The following is a 24,385-nucleotide window of genomic DNA, read 5'->3' as shown; positions in this document are numbered from 1 at the left end:
TGTCGTTATTTCAGCGCTGTGTAGCACATCGCTACATTGGTGACCCTGACGGTCCAAACGGGATTTGGACCAAAGATGACCGACTCTTCATCTGTTCACGCAGTTTTGCTAAAACTGCCAACTTTCTGGACACTGCGACCATGCGTGTGGTTTAGCCAAGCAGAAGCCCAGTTCCAGATTCGGCAGATATCCTCTGTTTCCACACGTTACTACCACGTGGTGAGCGCCCTTGACCAGGAGACGGCCGCCCAGGTTGCGGATTTCATACAGTCGCCCCCGGAAGAAGGCAAATATGAAGCATTCAAAGTGCTGCTCATTGGGACCTTTGGCCTCTCACGGCGTGAGCAGGGTGCTCGCCTGCTTCACCTAGACAGTTTGGGAGACAGAGTGTCGTCAGCATTAATGAATGAGATGTTGTCTCTGGCTGACGGACACAAGCCTGCCTCATGTTCAAGCAAGCGTTCCTAGAGCGACTGCCTGAGGACATACATCTGCTGCTGGCCAACGCAGATTTCAGTGACCCCCAGAAGTTGGTGACCTGGGCAGACGTGCTGTGGAAAGCCAAGAGGGAGAGCGTGGCGTCCGTCGGTCAGATTACCAGGCCACACGCCCAACAGCAGACCAGACCAGGCCCAGCAGGGGGGATGCACACAACACAGAGGCAGGAGTGAGGAGGCCCGTGAACAGTGGTGTTTCTACCACTAGCGGTGGGGCACAAAAGTCCACTGTTGTCGCCCGCCCTGAAAGGTCCAGGGCCAACTGCCGCTAATGACTATGGCGGCTGGCTACCAGGACAGCCTCTTGTACCTCTGGGACAAACAGTCGGGACGCCGCTTCTTGGTCGACACCGGAGCAGAGATCAGCGTCTTGCCCCCGACGGGGTACGACACCCGCAACAGGAAGCCAGGACCCACCCTGAGGGCCACAAACAGCTGCACGATATGGACCTACGGCACCCGCACAGTGCAGCTGCAGTTCGACGCCAGCCAGTTCATGTGGGACTTCACACTGGCTGCGGTGGCACAACAAACTCCTGGGGGCGGACTTCTTGCGAGCTCACAGCCTGCTGGTTGACTCGTAAGGGAAAAGACTGGTACATGCCGAGACTTTCCAGACGTTCTCCCTAGGTGAAGCCAAGCTGCCGGCCCCACATCTGGACTCCATCACACTGTCGGACAATGAATTCGCCAGAATCCTGGTGGACTTTCCATCGATTCTGGCACCGCAGTTCATTGCATCCATGCCCAGACGGGGTACAGCACCACATTCCAACCCAGGAACCACCCCTCCACGCCCTCGCACAAAGGCTCCCCCCAGAAAAGCTCTGCCTGGCGAAGGAGGAGTTCAAGGGGATGGAGGAATTGAGGATCGTACAGAGGTCCGACAGCCCAAAGCAGCCGGGGGTTGGAGACCATGCGGCAACTACCGTAGACTGAATGAGGCTACCACTCCAGACCGCTACCCGGTGCTGCACATACAGGACTTGCAGCAAACCTGCATGGAACAAGAATCTTTTTCAAAGTAGACCTTGACCAGGGATACCATCAAATCCCAGTGCACCCTGAAGACATCCCCAAAACGGCACTTATCACCCCGTTCGGCCTGTTCGAGTTCCTCCAAATGCCGTTCGGCCTGAAGAATGCTGCACAGATGTTCCAGCGGCTAATGGACGCTGTGGGACACGACCTGGACTTTGCGTTCATCTATTTGGACGACATCCTTATAGCCAGCAGTTGTCGTCAGGAGCATCTGTCCCACCTCCGCCAGCTCTACTCCCGCCTGAGTGATTTCGGCCTCATGATCAACCCGGCCAAATGCCAGTTCAGTCTCGATACCATCGACTTTCTGGGCCACAGGATTACCAAAGACGGGGCAACACCTCTGCCCGCCAAGGTAGATGCGATTGGCCGCTTTGCCCGGCCCAACATGGTCAAAGGCCTACAGGAGTTCGTTGGTATGGTGAACTTCGACCACCGTTTCCTCCCCTCAGCAGCCCGTATCATGCGCCCTTTGTACACCCTGATGTCGGGTAAAGGCAAGGACATTACTTGGGACGAGGAGGCCGCGGCTGCTTTCATTAAAGCCAAGGAAGCCTTGACAGACACCGCAATGCTGGTGCACCCCAGAATGGACGTTCCGACCACCCTCACGGTGGACGCATCTGACACAGCAGTTGGTGGGGTGCTGGAGCAGCTCATCAAGGGGCGCTGGCAACCCCTGTCATTCTTCAGCAAGCGCCTACAACCACCCGAACACAAGTACAGTGCTTTCGACCGGGAGCTGTTGGCACTGTATCTGGCAATCTGGCATTTCAGGTTCTTCGAATGCAGGCTGTTCACCGGGTTCACGGACCACAAACCATTGACCTTCGCGTTCACGAAGGTGTCCGATCTCTGGTCGGCTCGCCAACAGCGGCATCTGTCCTACATCTCCGAGTACATGACGGATATCCAGCGTGTCTTGGGAAAGAACGACGTCGTGGCGGACGCATTCTCCAGACCAGCTGTCCGGGCCCTGTCCCTGGGGGTGGACGATGCAGCACTGGTGGAGGTGCAGCAGGCAGACAACAAAATGCCCAGCTACAGGACCGCAGTCTCGGATTTGCAGCTGCAGGACTTCCTCGTAGGCCCAGGTGATAGGACCCTCCTGTGTGACGTGGCTACTGGCTGCCTGGAGTTTTCGACTCCATACACAGTTTGGCTCACCCATCTATCAGGACAACCGTCCAGTTCGCGTGGCACAGACTTCGCAAGCAGGTCAGTGAATGGGCCAGAATGTGTGCGCAGTGCCAAACAGCCAAGGTGCAGCGGCACACTAAAGCCCCGCCACAGCAGTTCGAACCCACCCACCAGAGGTTCGACCACATTCATGTGGATATTGTAGGTCCCCTACCAGTGTCCCGAGGAGTGCAGTACCTCCTAACTATGGTAGACCGGTTCACAAGGTGGCCAGAGGCGGTCCCGCTCACTGACACATCTGCCAATCCCTGCGCCCGAGCCCTGATCGCAACCTGGATAGCACGCTTCGGGGTACCAGCCCACATTACCTCCGACAGAGGCGCCCAGTTCACCTCCAGCCTGTGGACAGCTGTAGCCGGCCTGTTGGGAACGCAGCTGCACCACACAACTGCCTACCACCCACAGTCGAACAGACTGGTGGAACGCTTCCACCGTCAATTGAAGTTGGCTCTCATGGCCTGCCTGAGAGGACCTAACTGGGTGGACGAGCTTCCCTGGGTCCTGCTTGGAATTCGTACAGCGCCCAAAGAGGATCTGCACGCTTCGTCAGCCGAGTTAGTGTACGGCGCGCCCCTGGCCATCCTGGGAGAGTTCATACCAGCTCCGAGGGGGCAAGAGGAAGAACCCGCAGCAGTCCTGGACAGGCTACGTGAAAGGCTCGGCAACCAGACCCCCGTACCAACTTCACAGCGCGGACGGACCCTGACCCATGTACCCAAAGACCTGCAGAACTGTAAGTTTGTGTTTGTATGAAAGGGCAGACACTGGGCACTGCTACAGCGGCCGTACGAGGGGTCATTCAAGGTGATCAACAACAACGGGTCCATGTACGTTCTGGACATTGGGGGAGAGAAGAGGTTTTCACGGTGGATCGACTCAAACCAGCCCATGTGGACTTGGCACAGCCGGTCGAGGTTCGGGCACCGCGGCGCAGAGGCAGACCTCCCAAACAGAGGCTGATCCAGACTGTGGACCGGGGTGTATCGCCGGTTCTGGGGGGGGGGGGCGGTTATGTGGCGACCTACTTTCTGCGCAGGTGAACCGGCTCACAAATAACCAGCGCACAGGGGGAGACTTTGGTAATGCACTTCTGACATCATTTCCACCCGGAGAGTGCGGGCGCTAGGGATTTAAGTGCCTGCGCTGCAAAGTTTGAATAAACTAGTGTTGAAACGACTTATTGACTGCGTGTCATTATTTCAGCGCTGTGTGTAGCACATCGCTACAGTATTACCTTTCTGATAAGGGAGGACATAACAGCAGTGCTTAGAGAGAGGATATTCTTGAGCTTTCATCCAATGAGACAATTTGAGTAGAACTTAGAAACAAGTAGGTGATGGTTACCTTAGTAGGGCTACTCAAGATAGTCAGCAAAAAACTTGAAAAGCAAATGTGTTGAGAACTTGCTTGTAGTTGTGAGAATAGTAGAATAGTGCTAGTGAGAAATTTCAATTTTCCTAGTATCAACTAGACCACCTAGAGTGCAAAGGGCCTGGATAGGGTGGAATGTGTATGATATATCCAAACCAGTTTTCCCATGCAATATATAAAGGAACCTACTCGGGAAAGAGTATCTCATCTTCAGGAATAAGGTGGACCAGGTAACTGAAGTGGCAGTTGTGAAACACTTTTGATCCAGTGGACACAATTCTGTTAGTTTTAAAATGTATTATCATTTTCAATAACCAGGTCCATAGATTGAAATGCTGAACTAGAGCAAGGTTAACTTTAAGGGCTTTAGGCAGGATCTAGCTGGGGGTCAACTGGATGATTCTGTTTAAAGGCAAATGAACTGGGTGACACTGTTTAAAGAATTCCCAAATTCCTTTGCAAATTTTATTTCTGAAATTTGTGCCCTGTTTAGAAAATAGACTAACAGATTTTCAACATTGAACTGCTGCAACAACTTTCATGACGCAAGCCGGTGATAATAAACCTATTCTGATTCTGAATTTGTTAGGCAAGATTTCCACTTAGAGAAACTATTCTGACTTCAGCCTATTTTATCATGTACCTCCTACTACCCTGAAATCTCATCCTTAATGTGAGGGGGGTTAATTTTAAAGGAGATGTTAAAGGCAAGTTTTTTTTTACACAGAGTTATGGGTTCCTGGAATGCACTGCCTGGGATGGTGGTAGAGGCAGATGTGTTTGAAGGACTTTTAAGAGATGCTTAGAAAAGCACATGAAAGTGAGGAAAATAGAGGGATATAGACATTGTGTAGGCATAAGGGATTAGTTTAGTTAGACATTTGATAACTAAATTTATTTAGCTTAATGCAACACTGTGGGCCAAAGGGCCTGTTCCTGTGTTGTACTGTTCTATATTCTAATAATGGACTCCAACATCGTACAACCACTGTGGGCCAAAGGGCCTATAATTTCCTGTGTTTTGCCCCTCTCTTTTATTAAAGAGTGGGATGGCTTTTGAAATTTTTCCATCCTCTGGAACCATTCTAGAATCTAGTGATTCCTGAAAGATCACTATAAATGCCTCCAGAATCTCTTCAGCTACCTCTTTCAGAACACTGGGGTGCAGTCCATCTGGCCCAGAGTAATATACTTAAAATGCTGGAGGAATTGAGTAATTCAGGCAGCATCTATGAACAGAAATACTGGTCCAGGCAATACCTACCTTCACACTTTTTAAGCTTCCAAAGCTCCTTCTCATTAGTAATAGTGACTACATTTACTTCTGCCCCTAACACTTTTGAATTTCTGACATACACTGGTGTCTTCCACAGTGAAGATACTTATTAAGTTAATCTGCATTTTCTTTGTTCCCCATTACTGTCTCTCCAGCATCATGTTCCAGTGGTCCGATATCCACTCTTACCTTTCTTTTACTCTTTATATAGCTGAAAAAATACATTTGCTATTCTCTTTTGCATTATTGGCTAGCTTACCTTCATATTTCATCTTTTCTGTCCTTATTGCTTCTTAGTTGGCTTCTGTTGGTTTTAAAAGCTTCCCACTAAATTATATCCCTCTACTTTTGATTTTATGTTACCTATAACTTCCCTTGTCAACCACAATTGCCTCACCCTTCCTTCAGAATACTACTACTTTAGGATGACTATCCTGCACCTTCAAATTTACTCCCCAAAACTCTGGTCATTGCTGTTCTGCCATCATCTCTGCTGGTGTCCCCTGGAGTAGAGGGGCATGGGCGAGGACCTTTGGCCAGTTCATCTCTCACACATCTGTAGTTCACTTTACTCCACTGATATATCTGATTTTAGCTTCTCAAACTGTGGGGAGAATTATGATTGCTGTTTCCTAAGTGTCCCTTTACCTTAAGCTCCCTAATCAAATCAGGTTCATTAGATAATACCCAATCCAGAATTGCCTTTTCCTTCATGGACTGAACCACAAGGTGCTCTGAAAAGCTATCTTGTCAGCATTCTACTAATTACTTCTCTTAAGAACCAGCACCAACCTGATTTTTGCAATCTACCTGCATATTGAAATTCCCCTATGACCATTGTAACATTACCCTTTTTACATGCCTTTTCTATCTCCTGCTATAACTTGGACCCCACATCCTAGCTACTGTTTGGAGGCCTACATATAATACCCATCAGCATTTTTTTGCCTTTGCAGTTTATTAATTTTACACACAAATATTCTACATCTTCTGATCCTATGTCATGTCTTTCTAAGGATTTGATTTCATTTTCTTACCAACAGATCCACCCACCCTCTCTGCCTACCTGCCTCTCCTTTCAATTCAGTGTTTATTGATTTTAAGCTCCCAGCTGTGATCTTCTTTTAGCCATGACTACAGCCTCATCCTGCCAATTTCTAACAGTGCTTCAGGATCATCTGTCTTATTCTGTATCCTGCATGCATTCAAATAAAACACCATCAAACTTTTTTTCACCAATCTTTATTACAAGACTAATCTCAGTTTATTTTTCCTCTATCTTCATCTGCTCCACCATTCCATCATAGCTGATTTATTATCCTTCTCATCCTGTTCTCCTGCCTTATCCCTATGACATTTGACACTCTTAACTAATCAAGAACCTATCAATCTCCACTTTAAATACACTCAATGACTTGGCCTCCACAGCCGTCTGTGGCTTTGAATTTCACAAATTCACTACCCTCTGGGTAAAGAAATTCTTCTTCATCTCTGTTCTAAATGGATGTCTCTCTATTCTGAGGCTGTGCCCACTGGTCCTAGACTCCTCCACTAGAGGAAGCATACTCCCCACAACCACTCTATCCAGGCCTTTCAATATTCGATAGGTTTCAATGATATCCCTCCTCATTCCTGTAAGCTCCAGTGAGTACAGGCCCAGAGTCATCAAATTCTCTTCCTATGTTAACCGTTGCATTCCAGGAATCATTTTTGTGAACCTTTTCTAGACCCTCTCCAATGCCAGCACATCCTTTCTTAGATAAGAGGCAGAAAACTGTTCACAATACTGCAACTTAGGTCTGACTAATGCCTTATGAAGTCTTAGCATTACATCCTTTCTTTTATATTCTAGTCCTCTCAAAATGAATACTAACATTATATTTGCCTTCCTTACCACTGACTCAAACTCCAACTTAATCTTCAGGGAATCATGCACAATGACTCCCATGTCCCTTTACACCACTGATTTTTGAATTTTCTCCCCAGTTAGAAAACAGTCCACACCTTTATTCCTTCTACCAAAGTGCATGACCATACACTTCCCTACACTATATTCCATCTGCCACTTCTTCCAATCTGCTTAAGTCCTTCTGCAGTCTCTGCTTCCTCAGCACCATCTCCCCCTCCACTTATCTTCATATCTCCCACAAATTTGGCTACAAAGCCATCAATTCTGTCGTCCAAATTATTGACATATAACATGAAAAGAAGTGGCCCAAACATTGACCCCTGTGGAATACGACTAGTCACTGGTAGTTAACCAAAATAGGCTCCCTTTATTCCCACTCTTTGCCTCCTGCCAATCAGCCAATCTTCTATCCATGCTAATATCTTTCCTATAATACTATGGGCTTCTTTCTTGTTAAGCAGCCTGGTCAAAGGCCTTCTGAAACTCCAAGTAAGCAACATCCACTGACTGTCTATCCTGCCTGTTATTTCCTCAAAGAATTCCAGTAGCTTTATGAGGCAAGTGTTCCCCTTAAGGAAACCATGCTGATTTTGACCTTTTTTGTCACGTGCACCCGACTACCCTGAAACTTCATCTTTAATAATGGCGTCCAAAGAAGTCAGTCCAACTGGCATATAATTTCCTTTCTTCTGATTCTCTCCCTTCTTAAAGAATGGAGTGACATTTGTAATTTTCCAGTCCTTTGAAACCATTCCATATACCTCACTGTTGCTCCTATCTGTCACCACCTCATTCTCTGGTTCAAGCTGAAGCTCATCCAGCTGCAGCTCCAGTTTCCTAACATGCTTTCTAAGGAGGTGCAGCTGGATGCACTTCATGCAGGTGTATCAGGGGGACTGGAGGTCTCCCAAAATTCCCACATCTCATATGAAGAACACCTCACTGACTCAGGACCCATTCTCACTCATTGTCTATTAGCTGTGCACTAATAGACAAAGAAAGAAAGAAACTTACTGGAATCCTAGCTAGTGCCTTCACCTCATACTAACCAATCTAACTCTGACAATGGCAAACCCCTATTGAGGCCTTGGTCAGAAGGAAACATGATATCCACATTTACCTTGTCATGCTCTGTAATAATTTTGTATGTTACAGTGCAGTCATCAAATCATTTCATTGTGAAATCTTTCAACATAAGGCCTTGTGTCTCTCAGACCCTGTTAATATGCAAATCTCTTCACTATGATAGATGAAGCTGGCTCTTTCTCACAAGTTCTTGCAACGGGAACTTGTCAAAGGAAGTCTACCTTCTTTAAAGGTGAGTGTGCAACCTTGGCACTGTTTCTGTATTCCAGCCTGTTAAAATGGGAAGCCAGTCTATACTCTAAAATATTGTATAATGTAGTGTAGCATGCCACATGTAAGAGTAGAGAGGATGGATGTAACTGTGTCCTCTAGGAACCATAAAAATCTGTTGTTCTAAATTGGCATGCCAGAGCCAAATACTTCATGTTTTCTAGTTTGGTTAACTTAACTCTACATACTTGTATATAAAATTTCAGATCCTTACTTTAGTTAAATTGTACTTTCAGAAAGAGTCTAAGTGGGTGGACAATTGCAGTTTTAAAGTACAGATAAATAATAAGAGCAAAATATACTTGATGCATTTCTGAGAGAAATTGTAGCTCTTAAAGACACTGATGGTGCATGTTCCTTCCACCTTACAGCACTATGGCTTTTTTAATTTATAATTCCAAGAATATGAATGTTGGTTTTCCTACTTAATTTCTTCCTTTTCAAAAGCCTATTATTGATTAAGGCTGGTAGCTTATGGGTTAGGAAGTTGTATTTTCAATTTTTAAAATTAAATTAATCTTAACTGTTATAAACTAATGATGAAAGCTTTTGACGTATTGTGTTGACCAACAGGGTCACTGTGTACACATGTTATCCATTCATTGCCCTGTAGGAAATTCTAAATAATGACTTGTTGCTGTCCATATATCTCAAATAAATTTAGAAATGGATGCATCTCTAATTTTACACAGTATTCTATGAAGGTATACCCAGTTCCCTTCACCACATGATCAATGCATCCCATTCACAAATGTTGTGTTCCATCAAAGCATACCAGTGACACTGTGAATTTATTGAAATACTGTTCAGAAAATTCAATTCATTCAGCACATTATTCTCTGCACCAGTCACCATTTCAAGTAGATTCCCACCAAAAGGCACATCTTTCCCTCCCCAACCCTTTCAGCTTTCTGCAGCAATCACTTTTTCCACAATTCCATGATCCACCCATCCCTCACCTCAGATCTCCCTCTTGCATTTATCCCTGCAACCTACTCCTACACCACTACTTCCATGACCATTCGGGACCCTGAACAGTACTTCCAGGTGAGGGGACACTTCACCTATGAGTCTTTTGGAATCATTTATTGTGTCCAGTGCTCCCAGTGCAGCCTCTCTCCACATTGGTAAGACCTGACAGATTCGCTTCATTAATCATCCTTGTCCTGTCCACTGCAGTCACCAAGATCTCACAGTGGCAATCCATTTCACTTTGACTTACCATTCCCACAGTGACATGTCTGTCCATAGCCTCCTCTGCTCCCACGAAGAGCCCAGGTGTAGGCTGGAGGAGTAACACTTCATATTCCGTCTGTGTAGTCTCCAAACTGCTGGTATGAACTTTGATTTCTCTATCTTTCGTTAACCACTCCCCTGTGTGTTATCATCCCCATCCTCTTTGTGCCCTTTTGCTCCTCCTTTTTCCCTCCCCCACCATCACGATCTATTACTTTCCTTTGGTTCACACCTCCTTTTGTCTGTGGTCCACTGACCTGTCATATAACTCCTTCTTCAGCCCTTACCTCTTCCACCTGTCACCTGCCAGCTTCTTGCATCATTCCCTTTTATCTACCCCCCCCCCACTCACTCACCCTCCCTCGCACTTGAATTCACCTATCAGCTGCCAACTTGTACTCCTCCACATCTACCCCCAACCCTAACCTTGTTATTCTGGCATCTGCACCCTTTTTAGGGTCTTGCTCCTGCTGAGTTCCTCCAGCACATGTGCATATTGCTGTCCTCAGAACTGCTTAACATGAAATTCAGTGATCCACTTGCCCTTTCTTCCAGCCTACAAAATGAAGTAATAATACTTTGTCACAATCATCCTTATTGTCTTCACTCTTATCTATGATAAAATTACAACAGAATCTCAAGGGAATTATCTTTAATCATTGAAAAATTTGAATAAATCTATACATTTACAAAGCAAGTCAATTTAAAAATATTTTATTGATCATATAGTATTTTTGCAAGTTTTTTTTTCAAAAATTTAATGCAACTTTTTTAGGATTGTATTGCAAAAGAGATTCACCAGGACGTTGTCAAAGATGGAGTGTTCAGTTTATGAAAAGATTGGATAGCATAGGTTTGTTTTTCATATAATGGAAAAAGCTGAAGTAGATTACGAGTGTTCAGGTTTATGAAGAGTCAAGAGAGAGTCGATAGTATGAAGTTTCTGAGGAAGAATTTTTCATCCAAGGATGGCTAAAATCTGGAGCTCACTGCCTGAGCAGGTGGTAGGAGGTGGATACTAAATTTATGAACTATCTAGATAAGGACTTGAATTGCCAAAGTATAGAAAGATATGAACCAAATGTTTCTAAATGAAATTACTGATGTTAACTACCTAACTGGTGGTTGAAATGGAAATGTATCACTCTGACGATTTTATTCTTTTGAAGTACGTGACGCAATTCACAGTGTTATCAATTACTCTCTTCACCTCCATTTAATTTGGCAGATCACCTTATGTCTATTATTTTGGATTACATCTCTGCAGCACTGGGGGGGCTGGGGTATAGGGTTCCCAGTATTATATTTGCTTCCAGTCACAGAAAGATGTGGGGTAAAAAAAGTTGAAACCTAGATTTCCACCCTTGCTTCTTCCATCATACCCACTCTCCTTCACTTGACACAGAAGTATTTTACTACTGTTTTTACTGCAGGAGATGCATTGACATGTTCGCATTTCTTAGTTGAAATTTATTTTTATAGCAAGGTAGAGAAATAAGATGAAAGCTGCTTTTGATAACTTTTTTAAAAATATTACGTATTTATTTTTAATAGCTAAATAGAAATCTAACTTACAGGTATTGCTTCCAATGAAGATTTATTATCCAATGAACCAAACCTTAACAATTCTGGCTCAGGATCAAGAAGTCGAGGTAAATATTATCTATAACGTGCGAACATTAACTGCATGGTGATATTCATGCATTGGGTGAATGACATGAAAATAGTGAAGATATTTTCTGCTACTCTTTTGCTGTTCTTTGTTTTTTTTTAATACCTTCATTGTTCCTGCCTGCTGCATTGCTTTACCAATCATTTGACATTGTTTGTGTGTTGTGGTGTTCTTCTTACTGCTAAACATAACTTATCAATGTCCATGGAGATCCCACTCTTTGGAAGCAGATGCTAGCTATGGCAGAATATGAAGTCAAGGAAAGATTGATCACTAAATAACTAATCCTCCATGCATTTCTCCCTGAATCTAACCTACCACTAGCATCTGTTGTAATTTGAAATAACTTAGTCTCCCAGAAACAGTACCAAGATCTGTTATTTATTATATTTAGCAATAAATTACTTTTGAGCCTTGAAATAGCAGATAAACCTACTTATAAATTTGATTGTGAAAATACTTCAACTCTGTCCTCATTGTTTTTATCACACCATTTTGTGTTTGGCTGCTCTGTTCAAATACCAAATTGCTCTGTGTGACAATAGGTTTATTTTTTTTAGGGCGAGTTAAAGTTGAGTTAATAGTTTATTTTATCATAGGCAGAATTGCATAGCCTGCAAAGGTAACAGTCTTTTATTTGAAGAGTATCTTCCAGGTCACTGCTCAGACATGTAGACGTAAGAATGTAGTTTCCAGAATATAGAAATCCAACCAGAGCACCTCTGCTCCTCTTTCTTTAGCCTAATTTTCCCCCCTTCAGTTAGACTTGCTTTCAAAACCTCTTCTTAATCCTGGTCATATTGTATATCTAGCAGATCATTTAACACAAAAAAAGCAACCATGACATTGGTCCTCATTCAACTCATAAAGACTCCATACTGCAATATTGAGCCCCAGAGAATACAGATTGATACAGAGAATCTTTAAATAATTCATATGAATTGGCAAGTAACTAACAATCCTATTAAGTAATGCAGGTGGAAAGCTTGGCCCTGCTAATCAGGTATGCTTTTTTGTACATGATCCACATATTATTTCTCATGTTCATAATTCAGTTTTATAGGAAAGTTGCCAATGTACTGTACATAGATTTCATCTGTGTGAATTCTGTGCTCTTCATGCTCTAGCAAATCAGGTAGAAATGAGTTTACCAGAAACAAAGAACAAGTTCTTAAAAAGAATATACTATATATCAGGAACCAATGAGGCAATCAGAGCATGCAGCCCATTCTTACAAATTTATGATACCCTTCTGAAAATTACTCTTTGAATATCATTAAGTTTTATTTTCTTGTTTGCTTCTCTACTTAAAGTAAACATATTTGTTTCTCTTTAAATAATTGCAAAAATTAAGAAAAATTAAAGAGGAATTAGACCACAATAGAACTTATCTAATAGATTGAGAGCTATGGAACTTAAGATACACTTAGGTGATGTCATTGTTACTTTTCTAATAAACTGATGCTTCATTGTACTTCAGATACAGCAGCATAAATTTTATTCTTAACCAACGTTCACTTTAAAGATTTTATTATAATACTAAATTGCTAAATGCATTGAAGCCAAGAGAAGGAAGCATTAGCTGAATAGTTTCATTCTTTTGACATGAGTGATCATTCAGATCTAAGATACTAAGGTGGTAGGAATGAGGGAATAATTATAGTTAATCTATAAAAACATTGTTGTAGCTAAAGTAACACAAAAACTTATTTATTTATTTATACTTAATTGGAAACATCTTTAAATTTTACACATGCTTTCCAGCTGAACTGAAGGACTTATTACTAAATACAGATAGTTGTTTTGAAGAAATGTTTTCACATTAAAATTACTAACGTGTACTTGTTTCTTTTCTCGGGCTAGAAGGGTTACAGAGTAATTATTGTGGATACAAATCACCTCCTGTTCTTAGCAGCTCTACAGTGTGCAGAGTGCCTTGTCACATTTGTTGTAAGTCATTCTATCACGCCCATTTTCTTGCATGTTCCACATACATATTTAGCATGAAATAACATGACTTTCCACTAACTATTGTTTTTGCCCTGAAAGGACTACTGCTTTGTTTCTTCCTGCTATTCCCTTATGTTTCTGTTTATCTGCTTTTCCTGTAGTGCTGTGTTCCAAAGTGTCCAATTGGACTGCCTCGAAAATTCTTGGCTTTCTGATCTGTAAGACACAACTCTTTTCTGACCTTGGGCATGCTCAGCCTATGGCACACTGCATGCATCCATGCTTCAGCTGTTTCTCTAGTCAAAGGTAAAGTGGCCTCTGCTCATTTTTATTTCCCAATTTCCATTTAGCTTCCAGACCAGCCAGCCTTGATAGTAGCAGGACATCCAGTAGCAATAACAATAATAATGCTTCAGCCCACGATGCAAAAGGTATGCCATGGCTGATTTTTTTAATCCATTTCCATTTTAATGCTGGTATTGTTTTCCCTTTTTGATTTTCTTTTAGGCTACATGCTGAAATACAGTGAACATTGGGATGAATATTTATTTGCATGATACAGAATATTTTCATGTACACTTAAGGTTTAAGAAGTTGAAATAGCTAGAAAATGATCCTTGTATTTTCTACCTGAGTTAATATGTTTTCTGCTGCTGCATTTTTAAATATATCTTAATAAAGTGAAAAATAACACAGATACAGTTCAGCTATTTTGTGATCCAGCAGCTCCCAGAATTCAGTATGTTTTAAATATGTACTACAAATTTGTGTTAATTTACTAAATCTAAAATTAACAAAGATCTGCAGCTAATTAACCTACCAATGTGACTTGTGATCTCGGCCAACAATGTTTCTGACTTAATGGAAACTTTGGATTGTGAGCAGGCTCTGAACCCTTGCATGACCTAGGAAGTATCTCTATTTAAAAAGAACACTTCTCCTGCTCTGTGAGATGATGGAGGCAATTTCTCGGTCTAGATTTTCTGTCATTCAGTGCTGGTCAGGCCCCAGGGCGCTGGACTTGAGAGTTAAAACCTATACCATTATATTGTGTTTTACAACAATTTTCTGTTGGCAGATTAAATTGAAGTTGTTGGAAAAGTGTACCAACCACTACACTGTTTTTATATTTGTTCATGCCAAGTAAAATGGGAGGTATTTAAAGACACATGAACGGCCAGGGAATACAAGGATATAGTGCAGCCTTTTTTTAACTGGCATCATAGTCAGCACAGACACTGAGGACTATGCAGTTTTTGTACAGTATTGTTCATTGTTTAAAATATTGCAATCTGCTAATGGTTCGATCAAAGTTATTTTAGAAATGCCAGTGGTCTTCCTTGTGATTATCCAGCACAACAGTCATGAAATAATGTTCAAGCTAAGATTTTATGCACTAATGTCTTTTGCCTCTAAGCAGGTGCAGTTAATGCCAGACACAGTAGGTTTCAAAGCCATAGCAGTGGAGAATGTTGTTCAGCCGATGATAGTCACTTATTATCAAACAGTGGCCTTTCATCTGGTCATGCACAAACTTTGAAAAAAGATGTTTCCTTCCAAAAGAAAGAACTTAAAGTTGATGATACCCAAAATCGTTCTCTGCAAAGGAATAAAGCCACGTCACCGGGGAGTGAAATAGTTACCTTACAGCAGTTTCTGGAGGAAAGTAACATAAATCAATCGTCACAGGTTAGTGCACAGAAAATTCATGTAGTCATATCGGTTTTAATTTATTTATTTGATTAGTTGTTTCCAGAACTCCTTACTAGTAAAATGCATATCTTTTTATCTTGATTTGAAATCATTTGATATACTCAGTGGGTAGGCATAGACAATGCTACATATAATGGCTGGCATTAAACTATATAAAAACCAATACTTGAGAGTTTATGCATGGTTGAATGAATGTACATTTTCTTAATGAATTGATATTTATGTGCTACTGGGCTCAAGTGTTGTAAAATAATATGCTCCAGTTGCAAAATTTAGTCCTGTAGGAAGAACTTAGTGGGTCAAGCATCATCAGTGAAAGCAAAGGGAAATGGCTGAAGTTTTTGATTGAGACTCTACCACAGGACTGAGAAAGCAGAGGGAAGATAATCAGTCTGTAGAAGTGAGAGGAAAGAGTGAGACAAAGGCTAGTAGGTGACAGGTGGAACCCGATTCCACCTTTCGCTCACCAACCTCTATCTCATTCCTTCCTGTCACTTCTCTATACTGGCTAACTTTCCTCCTCTTCCTTCTGTGATCTCAGTCCCACTGCTAGGCCTTGACCTAAAGTAAACTATCCATTTATTTCCAAAGATGCTGTTCAATCCAGTGAGTTCTTCCAACAGTTTATTTTTTGTGCCAGACTCTGGCATCCACAGTACTTTGTGGCTTCAAATTCAGTGAAGGTAAAATATACCGTTTTTATATAAGTGTTAAATTAAGTTTTATGCTTTAGATTAGAATTTTGTCCTGAGTTTTGATTATTTTAGGTATAACTTTTTGATAATCAGCTAGGCCAAAGATGAAGCCCATCAAAATTTTCTCAGTGATTTTGCAGGGTGATGCATGTCTACCACTTTCTCTTTATTCTCACTCTCTAAAAATCATTCTCTCAGTACCAAGTGATCAATTTTTCACCATAGTTGCTTGGAGTATTTATATGTTATTTAGTTTTTTTCATGTTGGTAACTTAGGTAAAGCTTTTATTTATTGTCTATCCATAAGATGGTGGTTACATAAAGGAAAGCCAAAGGTACCTATGTTCCCATATGCTTCTTCCCCTTGTCGTTGTAGTGTTCTTGTAGTAGTCTGGGAGAGTAAGTGCAGTACATTTGGCAGATGGCTCACAATGCATCCACTATGTGATAGAGGAGAACAATTACTTAGTGTATTAAATAAGGCATTAATCAAGGCTGCTGAATTGTTGTTGCAGTTGTATTCATCCATGCAAGTACAAAATATTCTATCGCATTCCTAAATTGTGCCTTGTAGATAGTGGAAAGGTTTTGGAGTGCCAGCATATTTTAAGTCTGTGATAATTTTTCAGCCACTGTATTTATGTAGCCAGTACAGTAGAGGGTCAATGGTGACCCTCCAGGATGTTGTCAGTAGGAGACTTAGCGATGATTATGCCATGGAATGTTAAAGCTTGGCGGTTAACAGTTCTGCTGCACAGCAATTACTAGCTATTTATTGGCTGTACTGAGTGTCATTTAGGTCTTCTGCGTAGAGGCATGGACTAATTCATTTTCTGGGAATTGTGAATAGAGTTGAATACTGTGCTATAATCAACAAATATCCTACTTATGGCCTCTTGATGAAAGGAAGGAATTGATGAAACAGCTGAGGATAGTTGGGCTTAAGGTAATACTCAGTGGAACTGCAGAGATGACATGATTGAGTTCAAACCACAACCCCCTTCCTTTGTAACAGGTGTAATTAAAAGCATTGCATACTTGCCTCTTGATCCCATTGAGTTCAGCTTTATAAGTTTCATCTGAAGGATCTCAGCCCAAAATATCGAGTGTTTAGTCTTTTCCATTGATGCTGCTTGGCCTGCTGAGTTCCTGCAGCATTCTGTGTGTGTTGCCCATAACCTATGGACTCCACTTTCAAGAACTCTTCTTATGTTTTCAATATTTATTGCTTATTTATTTATATTTGTTTCTTCTTGTATTTGCACAGTTTGTTATCTGTTGAATGATGATTGTCCTCCCTTTTGATGCAGTCTTTCATTGATTCTATTATGGTTATTGGATTTATTGAGTGTGCTCACAAGAAAATGAATCTCAGGGTTGTATATGGTAACATATATATACATTGGTAATAAATTTACTTTGAATTTTGAACATCCTTTGAATGGGAAAGTATCTGTTAATAATTGAGAGTGGACTGATCAGTAATTAGCCAGTTAGATTTGGACAATTTACAGATCTGAACAATTTCAGAATCAGAATCAGGCTTATTAACACTGGCATGTGTCATGAAATTTGTTAACTTAGCAGCAGCAGTTCAATGCAATATATAATTTGAAGAAGAAAACTAAATAATAATAATAAATAAATCAATTACAGTATACATATATTGAATAGATTTAAATCGTGCAAAAAAGGAATAATATATATTTAAAAAGTAAAGCAGTGTTCACGGGTCCGTTTAGGAATCGGATGGCAGTGGGGAAGAAGCTGTTCTTGAATCACTGAGTCTGCGTCTTCAGAAATCTGTACCTTCTACCTGATGGTAACAGTGAGAAAAGGGCATGCCCTGGGTGCTGGAGGTCCTTAATAATAGACGGTGCCTTTCTGAGACACCACTCCTTGATGTTTTCCGAGTACTTTGTAGGCTAGTACCCAAGATGGAGCCCACTAAATTTATAAACCCTCTGCAGCTTCTTTCGATCCTGTGCAATTTTTCGCACTGTTGGGTTGATGTAGTTACTGTAATTGTACTGAAAGAGTTGGCCCATTTCTGAAAAATAGGTCAAAGTTTTACAGCCAAAAATGCTCTCTGGTCCATTCTGTTATTCATTGCTGTCTACTGTTGCTTGATACCATGTGTAATAAATCATATTGGCAGATGTTGGTAATCTCAAGGAGAAAGCCTCTGTCAATTATCCACTTGGCATTTCTGGCTGTAGTTGCAACTGCTTCAGCCTTGGTTTTGTCTTTCTTGGTAGTGGGCCCTACCATCCTTGCATTAGTTGTTTGACCACCACCATTCATAATTTGTGGTTGTGCTATCAAGCCATTTTTAATAATAGATCTAGAGTGTATTCCTTATATGTTCATAGCTTCCTCAAGGTTTTATCTAAAGGGAAGGTGTTTGGGTTCATCACCTGATGAAATATATTAGATAGAATGTTTTTTTGTCCATATGTGACCTGATGTCATGATATTTAGTGGGGTTTGAAGCTGATGCTGAGGGCTTGCAGGTTTTTTCCCTCCTGTCTGCATGCCACCAGTGGGACTGGTCATATCTAGGATTTGTGATTCAGCTGTGTAGTGCATTGTCTTAATGCTTAATTCTTTGAACAGGCTAATTGTTGCCTGACTGGTCTTTGAAATTTTTTCGCAATTTAGCTGTCAAAGGAACAACTTTTGTACTCTCTCAGAATTGAGTTAATTTTCATAATTTTCACAGCACAGAAGGGGGCCATTTGGAATCCAGTTCCTTCTCCTTAATTCCCTGTTGTCCTGAAACTTATCCTTTTTCATGTGCTCATCAACTTGTCTTTGATTTTATTTTGCTACTCAATAATAATTTATCTACCAGCATTAAAAAAGCCACTGGGACACAACTGTCTGGTTTATTAGTTCACTTCAGAAGGGTATTATGACTCTAACATATTGCTGTGGACCTGGCTTTATAAATAGACCAAAATGATTAAGGGCAGTGATTTTTTTCACAGCGTTGAAGACTGCTGTTTTTCTTTCACTGAAGAACACAACCTTCCCATTGTATTTTTATAACAATCTAGTAATTATCATCATTACTAAGAGTATTTTTGTATAACTTATTACTTATTGAACTCAGCAGCTACTGTGGTGTGATTTGACCTCGTGTCTGGATAGTTAGTCTAAATTTCTGAGTTCCATGTCACCGATGTAACAAGCCACATAGCCTGCATGTCCTAAATATCCTATCTTCTGTATCAGCTATACTGTGGTGGTCATGTGTTCCATCATTAATATTCAGAACAGCAGCTCACCAAGGAGATTTTGACAGTACTTCCTAAACCAATTGCCTTTACTGCCAAGAAGATCAGCAAATATATGTGAATATTATCTTTTCAAGTTCAAGTCACACATCATTCACTCAAGAATATGCTAAATGTTGTTCTATTGTCAGTTGAAAATCTTTGGAGACTGGGACACAATAGCCCCACGGCTGCCACTGCTGCCTACCAGCTGAAGTAATCAGATTTATCTCAGCTTTAGGTGTTATTGTACTTGCTATCACTACATGGATTTTCACCAGAAATCATTCCATGTGCCAAAAATATGCTTGTAGGTCAATTGACCACTATAAAGTACTGTGGGTAAGTGGAAAAAAAAGCAAGGAATTGATAAACACGAGAAAGTCTGCAGATGCTGGAAATCCAAAGCAATGCTCTCAAAATGCTGGAGGAACTCAACAGGTCAAGCTGCATCTTTGGAAATGAAAAAATAGTTGACATTTTGGGTCAAGGCCCATCTTCAGGACTGAAAAGGAAGGGGGGAAACATCAGAATAAAAAGGTGAGAAGAGGGGAAGGAGGCTCGTCTGAAAGTGATAAATGAAGCCATGCAGGTGGGAAAGGTAAAGGGCTGGAGAAGAAAGAATCTGATAGGAGAGATGAGTGGACCATAGGAGAAAGGGAAGGAGGAGAGGTCACAAGGGGAAGTGATAAGCTGGTAAGAAGAGGTAAAAGGCCAGAGTGGGTAATGAGGGGAGGGATTTTTTTTATCAGAAGGAGAAGTCGATATTCATGCCATCAGGTTGGAAGCTACCCAAGCAGAATATAAAATGTTGCTCCTCCACCCTGAGGGTGGCTTCATTTTGGCACAAGAGGAATCATGTCAGAATGGGAATGGGAATCAGAATTCAATTGTTTAGCCACTGGAAAGTTCTGCTTTTGACGGATGGAGTGGACGCGTCAACAAAGCGGTCCCCCAATTTGCAAGGGGTTTTACCAATGTAAAGGAGGCTACATTGGGAGCACTGGACACAATAGATGACCCCAGCAGATTCTCAGGTGAAGTGTTGCCTCAACTGAAGGACTGCATAGGTCCCTGAATTGAGGAAAGGGCAGAGGTGAATGGGCTGGTGTAGCACTTAAGCTGCTTGCAGGGTTAATTGCTGGGAGAGAGATTAGTGGGTGGGGATGAATGGACAAAGGAATCTTGGAGGGAGCTATCCCTATAGAAAATGGGGGTCAAGGGAGTAAGTATATGTTTACTAGAGGTGGCGGAAGTTGTGAAAGATGATGTATTGGAAGTTAGAGACAAAGTTGATGAAATTGACAAGTTCAGCATGGGTGCATGAAGTAGCACCAACAAGTGTGTGGGGATAAGGAGAAATGGCACTGAGGTGATTGTACTGCTCGTGTGAACCAAGATCCGAATGGTCTGTACAGTAATATGTAAGTTAACTCTAAATTTGCAGCAGCAGTAGCCCTTGATCTCCATGTATCACCTTCCAACCTCTTTCACTATTTTCACTGTTCTCTCCTCCATCTGCCTATCACCCCTCCTCACCTTATTGCTTGCCAGCTCCTGTTCCACTCATTCTCCTCACCTTGCTATGTTCTGGCTATCTCCCTTCTACTCTTGCAGTTGAGATGAAGGGCCTTGCCCGATAAGGTCAACTGTCTATTTCCCTCCACAGATGCTGCCTGACCCACTGAGTTGTTCCAGCAATTTGTATTTAGCTTTGAAAATTTCAGCTGATTCACTGAGCGTCCATAGCCCATTTTGATAATAATTCAGATTTCAAATACTTTGATTTGTATTCAGACAATGCTTTTCTTGTTTTAGATCTATAAAGCAAGGCTCTTGTTTTGGATTCCCTTAGCCAGAAATAATACTGTATTTTTCTGCCCAGTGCCTCATATGAAATCACTTCATCATTTTAAACACCTATTAAATCTATTCACAGCCTTCCATACTCAAGCCAATTTTATCAAACTTGTTCTTATAATTTAGAACTGAATAAAAATTGTTTAAATGGTCATGTTCTTTTGAAGCAAATAGATCATCCTTGGCAACCCCAAAGCAAAATACTGTAGGTACTGGAAATCTGAATTAATAACAAAAAATGCTAAAAGTATTCAGTTGGTTAGGAATTGTCTGTAGAAAAAGAAACAGCAATGTTTCAAAATATTGTTACACTGTATTACTGTTGCAAAACAGCAAATTTCATAACATATTAGTGATATTAAGTCTGATTCTGAGAAAGATGAACTTCCATTGGGCCATAGGCCTGAAATATTAGTATTTTCTCACTTCATATTCATCTGATCTGCTAAATATATTTAGCATTTTCTATCCTTATATCTTCCCCTGAGATTCCATAATCATATATCTAAGTGATTTTAACCACGCGAACCTTAAGTCAGTGCTCCCCAAATTCCATCAGTATGTGGACTTCGCAACGAGGGGGGATAACGCATTGGACCTGGTTTACACAAACATCCCCAACGCATACCGGGCAGAGCCCTGCCCCCACCTCGGATACTCAGACCACATCTCTGTTAGCTAATCCCAACATACAGACCGCTCATCAGGCGCTCCAGACCAGTTCAGAAACAGGTGAAGACCTGGCCAGCAGGAGCCATCTCTGCTCTTCAAGACTGCTTTGAGCACACTGACTGGCACATGTTCAGGGAGGCTGCAACCGATGGCGACTCTACCAACTTACAGGAGTACACAGCATCAGTGACCAGCTACATCAGCAAGTGCATTGATGATGTTACTCTGTCCAAGACCATCACTATATGTGCCAACCAGAAGCCATGGATGACCGCAGAGGTGTGTCCGCTGCTGAGGTCCCACGACTCCGCCTTCAGAGCAGGCGACAAGGCAGCTCTAACAACAGCAAGGGCCAAACTGTCCCGAGCCATCAGAGGGGCAAAGCGTGCACACGCCCAGCAAATCCACAGCCACTTCCAGGACAGTGGCGACACGCGGTGCATGTGGAAGGGCATCCAGGACATCACCAATCACAAAACAACATCACCTGACTGTGCAGGTGATGCCTCCCTCCCAGATGTGCTGAATAACTTCTACGCCTGGTTTGAGGTGGAACATGATGTGGCGGCGAGGAAGTCCACCCCTCCTACAAATGACCAGGTGCTGTGTCTCACCACGGCTGACGTGAGAAGAACCCTGTGCAGGGTCAACCCACGGAAGGCTGCTGGACCAGACAACATCCCTGGTAGAGTGCTCAGCAGATGTGCAGACCAGCTAGCAGATGTTCTCACTGACATCTTCAACATCTCCCTGAGCAGCGCCACCATTCCAACGTGCTTCAAGGCCGCCACCATCGTCCCCGTGCCGAATAAGTCTTCATTGTCCTGCCTAAATGACTACCGTTCCATTGCACTTACATCCATCATCATGAAGTGTTTCGAGAGGCTCGTCATGAGGCATATCAAGACCCTGCAGCCCCCCTCACTGAACCCCCTACAATTTGTGTACCGTCCCAACCGCTCAACAGATGACGCCATTGCCACCACCCTCCACCTGGCCCTAACCCACCTGGACAAAAAAGACACATATGTTTGGATGCTGTTCATAGACTTTAGTTCAGCATTCAACACAATCATCCCTCAGAAACTGATTGGAAAGCTGAGCCTACTGGGCCTGAACACCTTACTCTGCAACTGGATCCTAGACTTCCTGACTGGGAGACCTCAGTCAGTCCGGATCGGGAGCAGCATCTCCAACACCATCACACTGAGCACAGGGTTGCGTGCTCAGTCCACTGCTGTTCACTCTGCTGACCCACAACTGTGCTGCAACACACAGCTCGAACCATATCATCAAGTTTGCCGATGACATGACCGTGGTGGGTCTCATCAGCAAGAATGATGAGTCAGCTTACAGAGAGGAGGTGCAGCAGCTAATGGACTGGTGCAGAGCCAACAACCTGTCTCTTAATGTGAACAAAACAAAAGAGAAGGTTGTTGACTTCAGGAAGGCACGGAGCAACCACTCCCCGCTGATCATCGACGGCTGCTCGGTAGAGATCGTAAAGAGCACCAAATTTCTTGCTGTTCACCTGACGGAGAATCTCACCTGGTCTCTCAACACCAGTTCCATAGCAAAGAAAGCCCAGCAGCATCTCTACTTTTTTGCGAAGGCTGAGGAAATTCCATCTCCCACCCCCCCCCCCCCCCATCCTCATCACATTCTACAGGGGTTGTATTGAGAGCATCCTGAGCAGCTGCGTCACTGCCTGGTTCAGAAATTGCACCATCTCGGATCGCAAGACCCTGCAGCAGGTAGTGAGATCAGCTGAGAAGATCATCAGGGTCTCTCTTCCAGCCATCACAGACATTTACACTACACACTGCATCTGCAAAGGAAACAGCATTATGAAGGACCCCATGCATCCCTCATATAATCTCTTCTCCCTCCTGCCATCTGGGAAAAGGCTCCGAAGCATTCAGGCTCTCACGACCAGACTATGTAACACTTTCTTCCCCCAAGCTATCAGACTCCTCAATACCCGAAGCCTGGACTGACACCTTGCCCTACTGTCCTGTTTATTATTTATTGTAAATGCCTGCACTTTTTTTGTGCACTTTATACAGTCCTGTGTAGGTCTGTAGTCTAGCTTTCTCAGTGTTGTTTTTTTATTACATAGTTCAGTCTAGTTTTTTGTACTGTGTCATGTAACAAACACCATGGTCCTGAAAAACGTTGTCTAATTTTTACGATGCACTGTACCAGCAGTTATTGTCGAAATGACAATAAAAGTGACTTGACTTGACTTGAAGTGTGACTTTTATATTACAAAATGTAGCAACTTTTTTATTCTCAATCCTTATCCTTTTTAATAGTTATATTAAGAATGCTTAGTATAGTCAGTTACTGAATTTATTATAAAACCTTTCATTCATACAATCAATAGCTAACTAGTTTGTATACAATTATCTTGAGGAAAGTTATTGTTTGCTTATTGATTATTATAGTTACTTCCTGCCATTCAATGTTAATATTGGCTCTTTAATTATAACGGCGGTGGGTATGCTGGAAGGGAGAAAAGCACATTGTATGAACGTCACTGGGGCAGCTGTCATTAGAAAAGAAGTGCAGTAAAGAAGTCCAGAGCAAATCCAACGAAATTCACTATTTAAAACAACTTGCAAGTGCCATTTCAACTCTTCAGCAGTTTGAATTGATT

General features: G+C 42.3%; 1 protein-coding gene across 4 annotated transcripts in view; it reads left to right on the top strand.

The window, feature by feature from the left end:
• The window catches only part of LOC132402897 (girdin-like), a 284,694-nt gene that overhangs the window by 251,152 nt on the left and 9,157 nt on the right, over positions 1–24,385 (top strand). The window contains exons 28-32 of one of the 4 annotated variants that reach the window (XM_059985972.1): positions 8,544–8,612; positions 11,464–11,538; positions 13,422–13,508; positions 13,859–13,939; positions 14,926–15,197. In XM_059985972.1, coding sequence (XP_059841955.1) covers positions 8,544–8,612; positions 11,464–11,538; positions 13,422–13,508; positions 13,859–13,939; positions 14,926–15,197 — 584 coding nt within the window. The remainder of the gene's footprint in view (positions 1–8,543; positions 8,613–11,463; positions 11,539–13,421; positions 13,509–13,858; positions 13,940–14,925; positions 15,198–24,385) is intronic. The other 3 variants (XM_059985970.1, XM_059985969.1, XM_059985971.1) reach the window with 3 other exon arrangements.

The sequence above is a fragment of the Hypanus sabinus genome, chromosome 12, assembly GCF_030144855.1.
Source record: "Hypanus sabinus isolate sHypSab1 chromosome 12, sHypSab1.hap1, whole genome shotgun sequence".
Taxonomy (NCBI): Eukaryota; Metazoa; Chordata; class Chondrichthyes; order Myliobatiformes; family Dasyatidae; genus Hypanus; species Hypanus sabinus.
This window is presented reverse-complemented; position numbering and strand designations above follow the sequence as displayed.